Source organism: Equus quagga, chromosome 4 (assembly GCF_021613505.1).
Source record: "Equus quagga isolate Etosha38 chromosome 4, UCLA_HA_Equagga_1.0, whole genome shotgun sequence".
Lineage (NCBI taxonomy): Eukaryota > Metazoa > Chordata > Mammalia > Perissodactyla > Equidae > Equus > Equus quagga.
Window position 1 is genome coordinate 10,898,635 of NC_060270.1, and position 17,290 is coordinate 10,915,924.

Below are 17,290 nucleotides of genomic sequence, written 5' to 3' on the forward strand. Positions count from 1 at the left end.
CCGGGTGATAATTTCTCTTAACACCTTTGCTGTACCTCAGTTACGCTCACACCCACCCTGTTTGTCAGAACTCTACACAATTACCAAAGGAGAGACCACAGTGGAGTTAACAGATTGGCAAGCACCATCCAACTCGAGGAAGATAAACAGCAGCATAGCCACGAACGCACGATACAGTATGGCCCACTCGTGCCCCCACCTGGGGGTGTAACATGACACACGCTTCTCACCACTAGCTGACCAGTCATTATAAAACATGAATTAGCTATATTGTTCTTAATTGAAAGGCTATGTATATGTCTCTCAAACAGAGAAAAAGTGGGGTGAATGAACACGGGTGGAACAGATCGGTGTGGTACAAGCTATGCTTATAATCAAAGCCCTCAGAGGAGATGAGATTACTGTGAGAAAATGTGTAAATAAAGAGAGAGTGGGCCCTAAGACAGAAATCTGAGGAAAAACGTTTAAGGGATCACCATAGAAAGACCAGCTAGCAAAGAACAACAGGAGTGACTTGAGAGGTGGGAGGAAAACAGGACCCATGTGGTAATGGAAGCCCAGAGAAGAGGTTCCTAAAAGAATGCTCAGCCACATTGAATGCTGTGGAGGAATCAAGATAAGGCTTAGCCATAGACATCAATGTATGTCCAGTTTTCCAAAAAAAATTATGCCCCCTGCCAAAAAAATTAAGCCAAAAGACATTCTTAGAAAGCGTATCTTACCTCTAAGTCATTAAATGAAAATTTTATTCTTAGATGATTCTAGAAATATTGGGCTACTAAAATATATTGACCGCCCCCCCCCCCCACACCCCAACCCCCACCCCCGGTCAAAGCCTTTTTGGAAATCAGGCTTACAGCAAACTTGAGCATTTAAAATACTGCCCTATACCTGCAGATAGGCTAAAATCCTCTGTAGGCGGTGAGGAAAACTGGTCTTACTAAACGTAGGTGGTTCCTTTTGAAAGGCAAGGAACCGTTAATCTCAAGCCTTGAGTCAGACAGCTGTCCGTGAGCTCAGATGGCAGGTAGTGTGTCTGTGCAGTTCCCCTGGGAGCCTCTCTGTGTGCCATGCGCTGCACGGGGCCCAGGGAATTGGTAGTGAACACACACAAAGCATCAGGGAGGATAAACCTACAGGGACGAAAGTGACAGCAGAGGGAGCCAGTGGAAGAACTAGAAACAGTGTCTGTAGCGTTACACAGCTGCTTGTCCTTCAGTGGTTCTTGAGGGTGTTGTATGATTATGCAACAAATTCAGTACTCTACAAATTACTAAATTTAATAATTATCCTCTGACCTTGCAATTTTTAATTTCGTTCCAATTTCAGTGTGTAACTAGTATTTGGAATTGTACTGAGTTTGTTTATTAGTGTTAATAATGATAAATCCTTATTACTAATAATTGCACCATTTATTGAGAGCGTAATATGGGCTCAGCATGGTGTCACACTCTTCACTAACAGAAAATCTAAGGCAGGCGTTATTGTTTTCATCTTGAAGATAAGGTAACTGAGGCTCAGCGTCTTATTTGCTTAAGTCCTCACAGCAAAAAGTAATGCAGGTGTGTCTGACACAGAAGCCATGTCCTTATTACACAACCTTGGTTCAGGGACTGGCACTGGTGTTCAGTACCCCCAAGTCGCTGAGAGTCGGGGATTGTATTACTGTATTTGTTTCTCTTAGTCCAGTGATAAGGTGAGTCATTGAATTCAACTTGTCTAGAAAAAGTAGAAGTGGCATATATCAGAGAAAATTCGCCTAGAGGAAGACATTCCAAACTTCAGAAAGATTGAGCCGCATAAGTTGATCTTCTAAAGAAAAAGTGATTGAGATGAATAGGAAAGGACTTTATTAAAAGTGATAACACCTAGGAAGAAAAGGTCCTTAAGACTTTCTTAAACTAGACCCTTCTGACTCTCCAAGGGCCTCTTGTCCAGCAGGTGTTCTTGGAGAATTCCCTGTAGCAGCAGGCACTCCGTCTCTCCTGGAGCTGGCAGCTCCACAGAGTCCCTGGGGGTCTTGGGGTCCCCTGTAAGGACGTAGTCACAAGGCAGGATTGCCTCCTAAACCGAACTGAGAAATGCCTCCGTCTTAAAGTGAGAAAGAATTCAGGATCACGAAGAATATAAAAAGCTTAGACCATAGCTCGCTGCTCTAATGATGACAGAACTTCTCCAGGAGAAAGATGCCTTGTAAAGATCCTTAAGAATGTATGTCCTTCTCAGCTCTTTACTGAGTTAGGCAAGAAATTGAAAATGAAGTTTTCATGTAAAAATGAGAAAGCACAGTGCTCTTCCTTGTTATCAGTGCCTGGCTGCTGGTTAGCCAGATTTGCAGATGAGCATGCAGTCAATGTAATGTCATATATATCGATGTTTTACTACAGTGCATGTCCTTATCTGTACAACTTATTTAGGCTTCTGGTCTTGATGGTCAATCTGCGTGTGCTTTAGAGCATACTCACAAAGCCAGGGCCAATGTTTTATATAAACTCTTAGCTTCCTGAGCTCCCGTCCTACTGCCTACCACGTTTATATTAGATTCTTAAAGAAATTTTTGTTGACTGACTTCATGCTATCTTTCCACAGAAATCCCAAATATATTCCTTAAAAAAAATTAACTAATTGCTTTGGTAAATACAAAATGATTCTAAGTCTCTTTTATATTTGGCCAGTTGATGAATTGGTATTTATATACAAATGGAAATGCATGTCTTGTTTTAAAGTTATAGAGTTCAGTTTCAAGCCTGAAATATACAAGATAATACTCTCGTCATTAAAAAACCACCCAAGCAAGCCACACCTGATTTTTGTTACTATTTTTGAGGTTAGTTAGCTAAAATTGGTTTCAAAATTATAATCCCAAGCATGACACATTTAAAGTTATTTGGTTCTTGGGAGCAGTGATGTTCTTATAAACTAAGGAAAGTTCCTGAATGAGTGTGAATGGGAAGCAAAGATTCTGATATTACAATTAATGTTATTTGTATGAATTGTTTTCAATATAGATTTCATCAAACACTTCGCAGTTGGGTGGTGCCGAACCTGTGAAACGCTGTGGAAAGTCTGCGCTCTTTCAACTGGCAGAGGCAAGTTTCCAAGAATATATTGAGATGAGATCTGCAGAGTGGAAATGGCAGAAAAGTTAATCATAACAGTGTTCCTCAAACTGCACCATCTCACCTGGGACCAGAAAGTCTGTTGTATCTAATTTTCAACAATAAGGGGGCTAACCTTTAATTTAGGAAAAAAGGAATTTTGGTTCTAAAAATCATTAAGCATTGAAAAAGGTTACCTGGGGAACCTTCGAAATCGTTTTCGCAGGTAGTATTTTAAAATAAGGTCAGTTTTTGTCTCTCTCAGATTGGTTAAATAAGTCCAGCTTGAACCCAGATTAATGAGCTCAGTCATTTTCCTCTCCTCTGATTCTCTTATAACATCTATAAATCCCCAGAAGGCACTACTTTCAAACCAGGTGGTTGATGTTTTAATTTTTGTCTTTTTCAGTGAAGAACTCAAATGACGTGCTCTAAAGTCTGGTTTTATGACATCTATCCGTTGTACATTTGATGTGATGTGGGTGTAAAATGCTACTGTTCCCTTGGCAAAGTAGACAATGTGTTTTGACAGAGCCCTCCCTTGGTGGGCGATGGGTTGCGGGGAAGATGCTAGAAGCTGCTGTTGCTAGCCTGGGCAGGAACAATGGCTTTCTCTGCCAAGCTGCGACCGCTCTGCCTTAAGGGAACATGTGAAACAAATGTCTTTAGCACCAGGACGCTGTAGTGATAGTTTTCTCTTTGGTGAGACAAATTAGGAGGTACAAAATGGGCGACCACAATCTCTTATATTAAACTTTTTCTGTTTTCTCACTTCTCTGTCTTCCTTCCAATGAGTTCCTTCTAAGTTTTTTGTGGAGTGATAGGGTTCTTTTATAAATCCTGTGTAGTTTATTGAACTTAAAGGGATGAACTATCATTTTCAAAATTTTATGGTAGCTTATATCATAAAAATATAGGAGTTTTCAATATCTTTAGATTAAACTTTTAAAGTCTAGCCAGATTCAAATTAGAAATACAAAAATACAAAGGCCCAAGAAAGTAAAGAACTGTATAAACAGTGGAACAAATTGACCTGTTGTTGTCAGACAAGTGATATGCCTCCTGTGTAAGAAAAATTCAGACCCAAACAGAGGGCTATGAATGACTAGAAAACGTATGAAGACCACAGGAAATAGTTTGAAAAAGAACTGGGTGAGTCAGGGGCCAGCCCGGTGGTACAGCGGTTAAGTTCGCACATTCCGCTTCTCAGCGGCCCGGGGTTCGCCGGTTCGTATCCCGGGTACAGACACGGTGGCACTGCTTGGCACGCCATGCTGTGGTAGACGTCCCACATATAAAGTAGAGGAAGATGGGCATGGATGTGAGCTCAGGACCAGGCTTCCTCAGCAAAAAGAGGAGGACTGGCAGTAGTTAGCTCAGGGCTAATCTTCCTAAAAAAAAAAAAAAAAGAACTGGGTGAGTCAGTGGCAAAGTACTAGTTCAGATGGAACCAAAATGGTCAAGATGTGGCTACAAGTGTGTCTTTGGAGTTAGAGTTGTAAACAAGTCTTAGAGAAACCATGAGGTCATGAACTTGTCTAGCACCGTCAAGACTATGTGGATCGTCAAGACAAATTGTTTGGAAGAAGTGATTATTTTTCTTGAATAATATGAATATATGGCCCTCTCTGCATTTCCTGGTGATGTGTAAATGTGTGTGTGTTTGTACACATATACACAAAGATATACATATGTATAAGTTTTTAAAATATTAAACAACACTAAATTGTAAAACAAACTGTCAATATTAATATATCTTTATTCAACAGTTTTGTGTTAGAAACGTATGGACCTTTGAGGTACTTTGCTGTGGGGGGTGCTAGAGAGATGAATTTGTCTCGTTTTCTTTCTTCAGCATAACAGTCATAAAAAAAGGATTCCCTATTAAATCAGAGCTCATTAAAAAGAACACTCTTCTAATTTGTAGGGACGCATCCCAAATATGAAACAGATGCTCTGGTTTAACAGATGTTTGAATGCTGCTATCATAATTTAAAGGGGTAAAATGACTGAAATAAGCCTATTCCAATTATAGCAAATCAGCTTAGACTCAGACTTAGTTTCCTATAACATCCAAGTAAAAATGTATGCTTTTGATGAAACAAGGTCGCTAAAAAATAATTTACCAAGAAAATCTTCACACATGATTATTTGCACCACATGAATATGATGCCGTAATGCTAATAGACTGTGTTTTACAATAGCATCCTCAATCCTTCCCACTTGCTAATTAGACATCAATACGTGCACAATGGATTCATCAGTGTCTCCACAGAATCGCCAGGAGAAATAGGCTTCCTCCATTTCTTTTCTATTCCATGTGTATTGGAAGTTCATTTTTCTTGAACAAAAGATAATGTTTAATTATTTTGGGCACCTCTTTAAATAAATAGAACAGGATATTGAGGAGGATTTTTCCTGTTGCCCAGAATTGGTGCTGTTGTCTGAAATCTGAAGAAACAGCTTTAAATTCACACATTGCAAAAGGAAAGCCACCAAGAAGCCACCTGCAGTTTGGGCCAGTCCCTTCTATCGGGATTTATAGAGACAGCCTAATCCAGCTGCTATCCCACATGCCACTCCAGGGGTTTCTCCTCTCATGCCCACGCTACCCCCGAGTCATCAGTGGGTGGGGGGCATCACAGGCTCTCCCGCCATCTGGAGTATTTTGGCCTTTCATGCTGTCCTGAGGAGGAAGGGGAGGAAGTGCTTTCCATTCTCACCCCTGCCCCCATCAAGCAAAGTGAAGATAACTCTAAGGGAACCCCTCTTAAAGACTGGGGGTGAGGGGCTGGCCCAGTGGTGTAGTGGTTGGGTTTGTATGTTTCCACTGCAGTGGCCTGGGATTCGCAGGTTCAGATCCTGGGTGCGGACCTACACACTGCTCATCAGCCGTGCTGTGGTGGTGTCCCATATACAAAGTAGAGGAAGATTGGTGCAGGTGTTAGCTCAGGGACAATCTTCCTCACTGAAAAAAAAAAAAAAAGACTAGGAGTGGTACCTGCAACAAGTCTCTTCTCATTCTTCAGCGAGAAGCAAGAAGTGTTTAAGACATAGGTTGTTGCTCTGCCTTTCACCTGTCTGACCAGGCAAAAGAGAACTGGAGGAAATGGGCAGCAGGGAGAGACTTGCAATAGCTGGCTGCTATCTCTATTTGGGGCTATGAGGATGTGTGAGTTTCCCAGGGGTCAATTGGACAAATAGGAAGTCGTTCAGCTTGATCAGGCAAGAAGCCAAGGAACAGTCATGAGGAGGGGGCAGCAGCAGGCAGGCTGCGGGCAGTCTCTCACATCAGGAAGTGTGTGGCAGAGACGACTTTGCTCAGGACACTGACGAGCTCCCACAAGCAGGAGTGAAGTTCAGCTGGTTTGCACCAGTACAACTGTCCTGATACTGAAATACCAAAATACTTCCTCTTGTTAGTAAAAAGGCTGTGACCCAAACCCCCTGAGGACGCTTGCAGCAACTCTGCCAGCATCCCTGGGCCCCCCTGATCCTTCCAGCAACTGGAGAGCACAGCAAGGGGCCTCCAGGGCCCTGTTCCGGCCCTGAGACCACATCCGTTCCGATCAGTTGGCCTCCCTGCCTGTTAAGTATTTTGTGTATCATCCCGCCTCTTGGCATCCCCTGACAAGGTCATTCCGCCTGATGTAGAATTAGCAAGGACAGACAGGAAAAGAAAGAAAGAACCACAGGCAGTTAGGTTTACCTCCACCAACCTCCTCCTGTCTTCTAAACGAGAGGCTTTAGGCCTTATGAAGGAAGGGCGAGGAAACCCAAGAACTAACCACTCACCCTTCCCCAACTCCATTCCTGTGGGCTGGCACGGGAGAAGGAGGGAATGAGGAGACCACCCAAAGACAGGGGCTGTTGCTTGTAAGAAATGTCTTCTGCGCGAGAAGCAGGAAATGTTTTAGGCATGAGTTTATTGCTGTTCCTAGACCTAGAGAGCAGGCGAAGAAAAAAAATTGGAGGATGTCAACAGCAGAGACAGAGACCTGGACAGGCCTGCAATCTCACTTTGGCTTTGTGAGGCCCTCTTCCCATTTCCCGGGACCCCAAAGCCAAGGGATCCCTGGGGAAGACCCTGCCTCGGGCCTTTGATTGGTATTTTAAACTGGATGGATTTTTAATAGCAGAAAGTGACCTGAAAATTCTGGGATCTGTTCCAGGTATTTTTCAGGAATCTACTCCAGCTAGGAAAGGAGATTTCTTAGTGCTGCTGAGGTCAGGGAATTAAGAAAAATACAACCCTTTAGGTTGGAACCTCCATGAGGTGCATACTGTTCAGTTAACAGTTACTTAATTGGCACAAGTACCGTAACATATTGTGTTTCCTTTCATTTTGAAATTAATTAGGTTAGGTCATATAAAGAACAAGGCAGCAGAGCATCCGCCCAGAGATCCTAATAATTGCTGTAGTGGGAGGACACACAGAGACATCTTTACCTGTACATTTTAGCAAGGAAAATTCTAAACTTGAAGCTCTCTGGTACCAAGATTGCCTAGTATAATAAGTGGAGCAGTTTATTCATTTATTCTAACAAATGGTGATTATTGAGGCTCTACTCCAGGCCAGTAACAGTGAGGCCACTGAAGCCACCTGCATGTGGATGTAGAATATTTTTAGTGTGATGAGCTAACCTGTGAGCCTTCTCCAAGGTCAGTGGTACAGGAGTGCTTCACCTCCAGGTATGGTTTTGGTGTTCTGGAGTGCCACTAGGGGCTGGGGCGTAAGCCTAAAAGTATTAATGTTTGTTTTACTTCTGATTTATCTGAAATAATCTCATGTGTTCTTTAAAATAGATTATAAATTTTAGTAGCAGATTTTATCTGCAGGTAAGTTTTATTATCTAACCTAAGATGATACTGACTGACAATTATTGTCTACTGTGTGCTGGATACTGTTCTAAGTACCTTACATGTGCTCACTGAATTCTCCCCCCAGGTCCTCTGAGGTAGATGCTATTGTCCTTCCTCTTTCACACATTAGGAAACAAGAGCAGAGAGGTTGTGAGTTGCCTAAGGTCACGTGGACAGGAAGTGTTGGAGCCTTGGTGGAAACCCAGGCTGGCTGGGCTCTTCTGTCCCCTTGTTCTAGATGAATATAAAAGACTGTACAAGTTGCTTGTTATAGGAGTTTGCATGTTATGGAAAGCTCTATGGAAGACAGCTTACTCCTACACAGAAGTGTATGGCTGAATAAGATGACAGATTGTTCAAGGCGCTGTCAAAGAAATGGGGCTGATATTCCTTTTTTAAAAAGTGTCTGCACTTTTGAAACTGCCAAAATACATCTTACACCCTTAAATAAGTGTCTGTCTGTGAATATACTTTGGAAGATACTGTGAAGGCTTTAGGAAATCATGATGTACAGCCCCTGTCCTCCAGGAGCTTGTTCTCCAGTTGCAAAGAGATAAGGTATAAAAAGTTAAGGGATAAGAAAGAAATAGTGCAGGTGCTTTCACAGGGGACCATGCGATGGAATGACAAAGCTCCTCCGAGTGCTGAGTGATACACTAAGTGAGCGTGTGAGAGCAGGAAACGGAGAGGTTAACATTAGCAGGAGCATCTGAGGACCCAGCACAGGGGGGAAAGCATGAAGACGGTTCTTGATGAAGGAGTTGTTTAGGAACAGAGGTTGAAACTAGCAGCCTTTGGGCCACATCCAACTTGGCAGAGATGCTCTCTTTGACCCACAATTTGTTGACCTGTATTACATTTTATGTTTGAATTAGAAGCTAATATTTTAAAATTATGGATTTCAAATGAATACATATTTCTGACTTCTCATGAAAATTTAGGGGATCTGGAGACACTGGGCCAGGCTTCCTGCATGACAACAGTGGGTCAGAGCTAATAAGTGGCTGTCCCCTTAGAGAGGAGTTTGCTGTGCAAATGTCACCGTCCTCTCCTTTTCCTGCTGAGCCCTGACTTGGGGCCAACAGTCACTGCCAGCATCCACTTAAACTTGTCCACTGCCCTCTTTTACACCTACGCACCCATGTGCAGTGGAGATTGTGACTTATGCGTAATTAAATGGAGAGATGGGGGAGATGCAGCAGAGGGATAAAGGCAGGCAGACGTGAGAGAGGTGGATGACAAATCCGTCAGACTGACTGGAGTAGAGGCTGTTGTGCTGGGAGGTTACAGCGGGTGAAGGTCAACTGCAGCTGCAGAATTGGGAGGGTGTGTAGTGTGAAGCAAAGACATGTATACTTGAAAATAATGAGCAGTTGAAGATGTGGGGCTGGGGTGCACAGCGATGGAGGCAGCACTTGGAAAGACACTTGGCTGCTGTGTGTAGAATAGAGTGGAATGCCTCTGTGGACTTCCACATGTGAGAAGACAAGAGGCAGGATTGGGGAGCTGGCAGCGAGGAGGGTAGCAGAAACAAGACACCAGGGAGGTTGCGGGGGATTCGGCTGGATTTGGTGATTGAGTCGATGTGAGAGGCAAAGCAAAAGGGGAGTCAGAGACGACTCCAACTGTGAACCTGAGTGTGTGGGAGAGAATGGCTTCCAGAAGCTTGACCCTGACCTTGGAGCCCTCCTTCAGGATGCCTGGGTGTTTGCGAACAAAGAAGCAGCCCGAATAGTAGAAAAGAAGAGGAGAAAGATGCTGAGAGAGAAGGGACAACTGAAGAAATCCAAGACTGAGAGTCAAGGAGGGAGGGGCTTGCCAGCTAGGTCAAGATTGGAGCTTGGAAAGCAGAGAGCCGAGCTCATCTGAGCCTAGAAGAGAGAAAGATGGAAGATGGTGCCCCCGGGAGTGCTGAATTGAGTCTGTGGTACCCGTAGTCTGCGTTGTTCTTTTCCTCTTTATCATGATTCATGAAGCTAGTTATGTGTTCGGGTGAAGTTGAAGAAAGAGGATATACTCATCATATATAAGAAGCAGGATTACAGGTCTGGTGGGTCTCAGGGAATTGAAAAAGTTGTCATTACCCCTATTTATTAAAAAAGGATGAAGACATTTTTCAGAGGCCTCGAGTCCCTAGTTTTTCTTAATTCTTACTTTCAAAAACTCCTTATAATTAAAATCAAATAGGTAAAGATGAATTTACTCCAGTATCTATAAGAACTGGGAGGGTGTTTAGTGTGAACAAAAGACGAAGAAGCAGAGGCCACCCTCACCCCATCCGGAGTCTTCAGAAATGGTCTAGTTTCTGAAGAAATACTGCATGAAGAGAAACATCTGAACCACCGTTGCACCTGGCCCAGTTGTTTCAGCAAACCACATAGTAAACGCCCAGATCTCAGTGTTGAGAGACACGTAGACCGCTGTTCTGCAGCCAGTTATCTTTTATAATAAAGAAAATTGAATTTTCTTAGCAGTGAGGCTATTCTTTATTCTCTGAAACCATCAGCCAGTGTATTTTTATGGCAAAAACATTCTGGTTTTATTTAATTATGGGAGAAATGCACATCTTGGAAAAGACTGCTAAATGCCTTCCTAGGGTTATGTCTGCGCTGTCTTGGCAGATAATAAGCTGGTACAAAATGATTGTAAACATACCTTGGCTGCAAAATATTGGTTTTGTACTCAAAAGCAGAGATTGTGAAATTGAAACTTCTTGATTAGTGTCAGTGGGTCTGTTTTTACACTGTCTTGTTTTTAATCAGGTTGGCTCTTTTATAATAGACAATGAAAGACAAAGTATAATTAGGAGTGAAATGATGATAGGGTACATTTTGGAACTTCTTACCCATTTCTTTGTACCAGTGAAAGGGTGTCTACTTCTTATCTAGTACAGTAGTCCCCACTTTTCCACGGTTTCACTTTCCATTGTTTCAGTTACCCGCAGTCAACTGCGGTCCAAAATATTAAATGGAAATTTCCAGAAACAAACAATTCATAAGTTTTCAATCGCAGGCCATTCTGAGTAGCATGATGAAATCTTGTGCTGCCTGAGGCATGACTCCTCCCTTTGTCCAGTGGATCCAGCTGTGTAGGCCACCTGCCTGGTAGTACTTAGTAGCTGGCTGGGTTATCAGATCGGCTGTCGCTGTATCACAGTGCTTATGTTCAAGTCACCCTAATTTTACTTAATAATGGCCCCAAAGCGTAAGAGTAGTGATGTTGGCAATTCAGATATGCCACAGAGAAGGCGTAACATGCTTCCTGTAAGTGAAAAGATGAAAGTTCTCATCTTTTAATAATAAGGAAAGAAAAAAAATCATATGCTGAGGTTGCTAGGATCTATGATAACTTTCATTACAGTATATTCTTATAATTATTCTATTTTATTGTTGTTAATTTCTTATTGTGCCTGATTTATAAATTAACCTTTATCATAGGTCTCTACGTACACGAAAAAACATGCTATATATGGAGTTCAGTACTATCCACGGTTTCAGGTGTCCACTGGGGGTCTTGGAACATATCCCCCTCAGATAATGGGGGCCTGCTGTACACATGATTAAGTATTTTTCACTGGTCATTTCACTCAGTCTTTTAAAGCAGGACACATTGAAGAATTGAATTGGTATCTTAACATTTGTAGAAAGGAACATATTTAAAAATATCTTTGATTCAAAGAGATCAAAGCTTGATGCAGCACAGATTTATTACATCTTTGAGTCCCCAGTAACAAACCCGGAGCCTAAGGTGTGACCTTAGCTGAACTGAAAATGGCGGCCTCCCTGGACCCAGGAATTTAAAAAGTCATCCCTCCACTGCACGTTCTATCTCCCCTCCTCAGTGGTCCTGTGGCGTTTTTTCTTTGTAATCATTTTGAAGAGGAGGACTTTTTATACATGTGCGTCCTTAGGATGTCAGTTTCAACATAGTGGTTTTTGTTTTTTGGGAACGAGTTACATTTCTTCCAGCCCGTCACTTTCAGGCCATTCTGACTGCGCCAAACAGTGAGAACCCTTAGTGTGGTTTTAGTTGTTAGAGGTAAACTTAAAATATTGGTGATTAATTTTCACTGGTGCTCTTGGGAAGAGTAAGGAGAGCGTGATTGCTGGTCTAGGCCAGGCAGTGGCGAGGTCATAATTAGCATTGTTTTTTATAGGTTCATAAAGTAACTCTTTCTTGGTATGAGTCAGAATGCCTTTAAGACTCATCAGTTACCTTGGAACTAATGAACCATTCAATTCAACACAATTATGTGGTTGAATGCCTTCGTTCTGAAGGTACTAGGATATTCTGGGAGGAGAATGCAAGGGTGGACAGGGTACATTTTGTGCCCCCTAAATTACTGTTATAAAGAATACGGTAGTAACTGAGGAACAGACAATAGATATCAAATATTTATGCCCAACATTTGATTTAAAACATTCGCATTTTATCTTCCTTAAATACAGCCATGGGAGTTCCATCTGGAAGGTGGCCTGCAGATGACTTTACATTCTCACTTTTAAAGGAGATTATTGTTCCATTTAAAATGATTATAGAAGAATAAATTGTCATTTACTAAGGCATGTTCTGTTTCAAGGCCTGGTTAACAGTGAACCCTCTCTTAAGGGCAACTTGACTAATTAATAACAGACATTAGTTCTGTGCTTCCCACAGTGCAGCTTTATTCACTTGAGTTCACATCGATTTATGTTCTTCTGTGTCCACTTTGTGCTTATCTGTGTGCATGTCCCTGCAGATAGATGTGATATAGTCTCTGTGCTGTTTCCTGAGTCCCACTAAAGTGTTGGTATAGGCACCCAAAAGGCGATGCAAGTAGATAGGCTTGTACTCAAAAGTAGAACTGAGCGTAATTATATGTTTATGAAGAGTTGCTTCTTGAAAGATAACTGATTTAAGATCTTCCTGAATCTAATTTTGTTGTATATGCTTCCCCCCCCAGTTATAGAGTCATTCAGCCCTAGAATGAAAAATTAGAGCAAAGCTGTTAGTCTGCCAGGGCCATGACATGCTACTAATGATACCAATACGAATGTATTACTACTCGTAACAGCTAACGTTTGTTCTGTATGGTATAAGGCCCCCGAGGGATGGTTGTCACAATATGTTATTCTTACTCTGTAACGGGCACTGTTTTAAGTACTGTACATGTGCAACTCATTGACCCTCACAGTACTCCCAAGGCAAATGCTGCTAACATCCATGTTTTATAGATTGGGAAACTGAGGCACAGAAAGGTTTAGAGAAAATAAGCTGATCAGTGGCAGAGCCAGTCTGCCTCTGGAGTCCCTGCCTTTTGAAACTCTCTGAGTGTAGAATTTGTTTACATCTAAGCATGACAGCATCCTCTAAGAGTTATTACATCCATAGCTGTTCCCAGGTGCTGTTTATGTCATGTGGAAATACAGACTGTTAATTTGTAGAAACTTTTGAAAATTATTTCTAATAGTATAATGTTTGAACTAAGAAAAGAAGATGAAAATTGGGAATTATCGAAATCTCCCCCTAAAAAATCATTGACAAATGTGCTATCCCAGAGTCTGTTTGCCCTGCGTGCTGGCTTATATGCCAGGTGGCTACAGACTGCCTTTCCTGGGTTCCTGTGTCCCCTGATTTCCAGCTGGATTGAGCCAGTGCGACACACTAGTGGGAGATGAGGGGATGGAGGAAGAGAGAGGCTGGCTGTGCAGGGAAGGGGAAATGAGAGATGGAGGTGGAGCAAACGCAGCATCTCTTCCCTGTGTCCAGCTCCCTCCAGAGAGGCCACCGTGGTTCCATCTTCCCTTCCCCCATTCGTCCCTACTGTGGCTTCCTGCTATTGTTAATCCCTGAATTGCCTCACCACCTCTTGTTTGGGTATCTCAGTTCTTCATGACCTGAGTAACCAACTTATTCCCTGCCTTAAATTCCTTCAGCTCAATGTGTTTTAAGTTGTTTCTGTTTGCCTAGTTAGACCCTGGCTGGTGCATAAGCCATCCTTGTTCTCTATTTGGTATGATTATATAGTAGGCTAAGAGAATGCTGCTGGCCTACTGTATCCAGATTTTGGCAAGACTTCTGACGGATAATCTTATGATGTCCTTGTGGAAAAAAAAAGGGGAAATTTAGATTGGATTATAAAACTTTCTTAAATTGCTGAAGTTTATTAACGTTCAAATCACCTGATGAAAGGGTTCTAGAGGTTTTCCAGAAGGCTGTGTCCTTGGCCGTATTCTATGTAACATTATTACCAGAGATTTGGAAAAAGATATAAGCTTTATCAAGTGTGTCTGTAACATAAAGCGGGAAGGTAATTTAAATCAAATTTTGAAAGGATAAACTGTAAGGAAAAATGGAAATTTTGTACCGAGGAACTAAAAATAGAAAGATATAGAATGGAAGAGACCAAGCTTCCCAGCATGTTATGTCGGTGAAGAAATCCAAGATTTTAATTGACCACAAGCCCAATACAAACCAGAAGTATGACCTGTTTTTTAAAAAAAGGGGGGGGGGTTCATCCTTGGACCCCATTAGAAGATAAGTAACGTCCCTGTCAACTGACAGATAATTCCACTTCGCATCTAAAGTGTCACAGGAAGGCTAGGAACTTAATCTAAGGAAAATATTGCTAAAGTGAAGCATCAGTGCTCCCCAACCCCAGTATTGTAAAGCTGGTTACAGGTAGACCGACCTGTGAAGTCACTTACAGGTTGTGTTCTCACATGTTGGTTCAGTTGCGCCTCACAACAGCCCAGTGGAAGATGTACCGTTTCCATTTCTCAGCCTTTATTTCTTCATCTGGGTTGAAGTCTAAGCTCCGTAGCTCATTGTGTGGTCTTAGGCAAGCAAGCTGTGGTGTTTGGTTATGAACCAGCCTATTTCCATAAAGCCTGTTCTCACTTCGGGACCACAGACTGCATCTCGAGAATCGGGGCCCAGCTTTTGAAAGGTCGGGAAGCCTTTATGTGTGATGAGCAGTTCCGGGAACTGGGACATGATGCCAGGGGAAGAGGCTTATGGGGACATAAAGGCTGTCTTCCAGGATTTGAAAGTCCGTCACATGAGAGAAAGAGTAGATTACTTGTTGTGGCTCAGGGAACAACTAGGACTGATAGGGTGATAGATTTTTGCTCAATATCTTAAAAATTTCAAATAGCACTGCCTTCTAACATGGTCATTATCTTTGCGCAAAAAGTTGGATAACTAACTCTGAGAAATCTTGCAGTGAAATGAATTCCTGCATTGGGAAGAATGTTCAATTAGATAACCTCCCGGGAGACGCTCAACTCTGAGGATCTGATTTGTGTGTGTTCTGGTTTTTGGTTACTGAGATTTGTGATTTATAGGTATTGATTCGGAGTTATTTGTTTTATTTTTATAGTTTAACTTCCAGCAATATAATTGTTTTTCTTGTAATTTAGGATTAACATACTCTATTTGTGAAAAAAAAAATTTTTTTTAAGAGCCTGAAACAAGGAAGAAAAGCATGACTGGTGCTCAGTGTAATTACCTTCACAAGAATTATTATGCTATTTCCCGGAATATGTCCCTGGAGTGAGTGTCTGCATTTGTTCCATTTCATTCCTAGCTGTAGAATCCTATCAGAGGTGATGAGGAGAATCATTGTGAAATATATTGAAGCAGAGAATAGAGTTTGCAAAGTATTAAAGTATTATTAGCTTTGCTAAGATGAACCTGTGTGTTGTAGACTGTTGGCATCCCACTGTGAAAACCGCACCGGTGTGGTAGAAGGTCCCCAAAATGATTTCTTAAAGGCCACCACAGTGACACTGGTCTAAAAACCGTAAAATATACTTTGAGGCCTTTCCAGCCCTTTTTTCTAGAACTAGTATAGTCTCTCTCCCCACACAGGATAGTAATATTCATGAAGAGCCAGGATAATTGAGAAAGGAAAATAAAAATTATTTCAAAATTGATACAAAAACAGCAGATCTGGGTCCAGGCTGGTGGCACAGTAGTTAAGTCTGCACACTCCACTTCAGCGGCCTGGGCTTCGCGGGTTCGGATCCCGGGTATAGACCTACACACCGCTCATCAAGCCACGCTGTGGCAGTGTCCTTATACAAAGTAGAGGAAGATTGGCACGGATGTTAGCTCAGGGACAATCTTCCTCATCAAAAGAAAAAAAAACAAAAAACAGCACATCTCCTCTCATGGGAGTAAAACATGCAGAGAAGATTAAATGGATCAATGTCTCAGGATTAATTTAAGAGGATATTTTGCTTTGATCTTATTTGTGGTTGGGTTTGATAAAGGGAAGCTCTCAGTCTTCATAACTACTTGCTGAGGTCTGAGAGTTAACTGACATGAGTTCCTGAAAAAGACAGCTCCATTGCAGATCCATAATATTTCAGATCTTCCCTCCGAATGATCTGAAGGGCCGAGTGCTCTTGTCAGGTTCATTTTTTTTAAGAATTTGCTCTGTCTGCCTCTCTCCAGCCCTTCTCCAATTTCTTTCCAGACTTGCCAATCATAATGTAATTCTCGCAGAAAGATTTGAGATCCACTGAAAGTACTAAGGGGAAAAATGAGCTAGAAGAGCATCTGATATTTAATTGAATATATTACCCATTTAAAAAATGAATTTTACAGACGTTAACGATCCCTGACAATTGGCCATTTGATAAAAAGGTGATTTTTTTCTGAGGTGGGCCCGGTGGCACAGTGGTTAAGTTCACGCGCTCCGCTTCCATGGCCCAGGGCTCACAGGTTCAGATCCCAAGTGCAGACCTATACCCCTCATCAAGCCATGCTGTGGCAGCGTCCCACATAAAATAGAGGAAGATTGGTACAGGTGTTAGCTCAGTGACATTCTTCTTCAAGCAAAAAGAGGAAGATTGGCAACAGATAGCTCAGGGCCAATCTTCCTCCCCCAAAAGTACACAAAAACAACAAGTATTAAAAGACAAAAAGGTGATTTTTCAAAAAAAAAAAATCAGTTTGCTACTCATGTGCTTGATTTGGGACTCAGCAAGCCTCAGTGTTCTTTTTCCTCTGCGTTGCTAATACAAAATAGATAAAACAAGTAGTGGCTAAAAATTCCTGTGCTGCCCTTTGCCTCAGGATGAATTCCTCAAAGGCACAGAGGGGGCCTTATTGAACTTTGTATCTATAGTGTCCTCCGCAGGGCCTGGCCCTCAGGGGCCTTGCAGGGGATGCTTACGAATGCAAACCCAGTTATTGAAAATAAATTTTACAAGTTGTAATTTCTCCTTCTAGAAAGTAGCTTTAGATTGAAGTATTGAGGTACCTGGGAGCTGGAGGGGAAGATGGCAAGTTTCTCCTTTAATGTCCTATATGTGAAATTTGGGGAGTTTAAAAACATAACC

The 17,290-nt window shown here is 42.0% G+C and overlaps 1 protein-coding gene across 5 annotated transcripts in view; it reads left to right on the forward strand.

The window, feature by feature from the left end:
* BBX (BBX high mobility group box domain containing) overlaps nt 1-17,290 on the forward strand; it is a 258,252-nt gene that overhangs the window by 207,835 nt on the left and 33,127 nt on the right. For all 5 annotated transcript variants that reach the window (XM_046658686.1, XM_046658685.1, XM_046658688.1 and 2 more), the window contains one exon: nt 3,009-3,089. In XM_046658686.1, the coding sequence (XP_046514642.1) occupies nt 3,009-3,089 (81 nt within the window). The remainder of the gene's footprint in view (nt 1-3,008; nt 3,090-17,290) is intronic.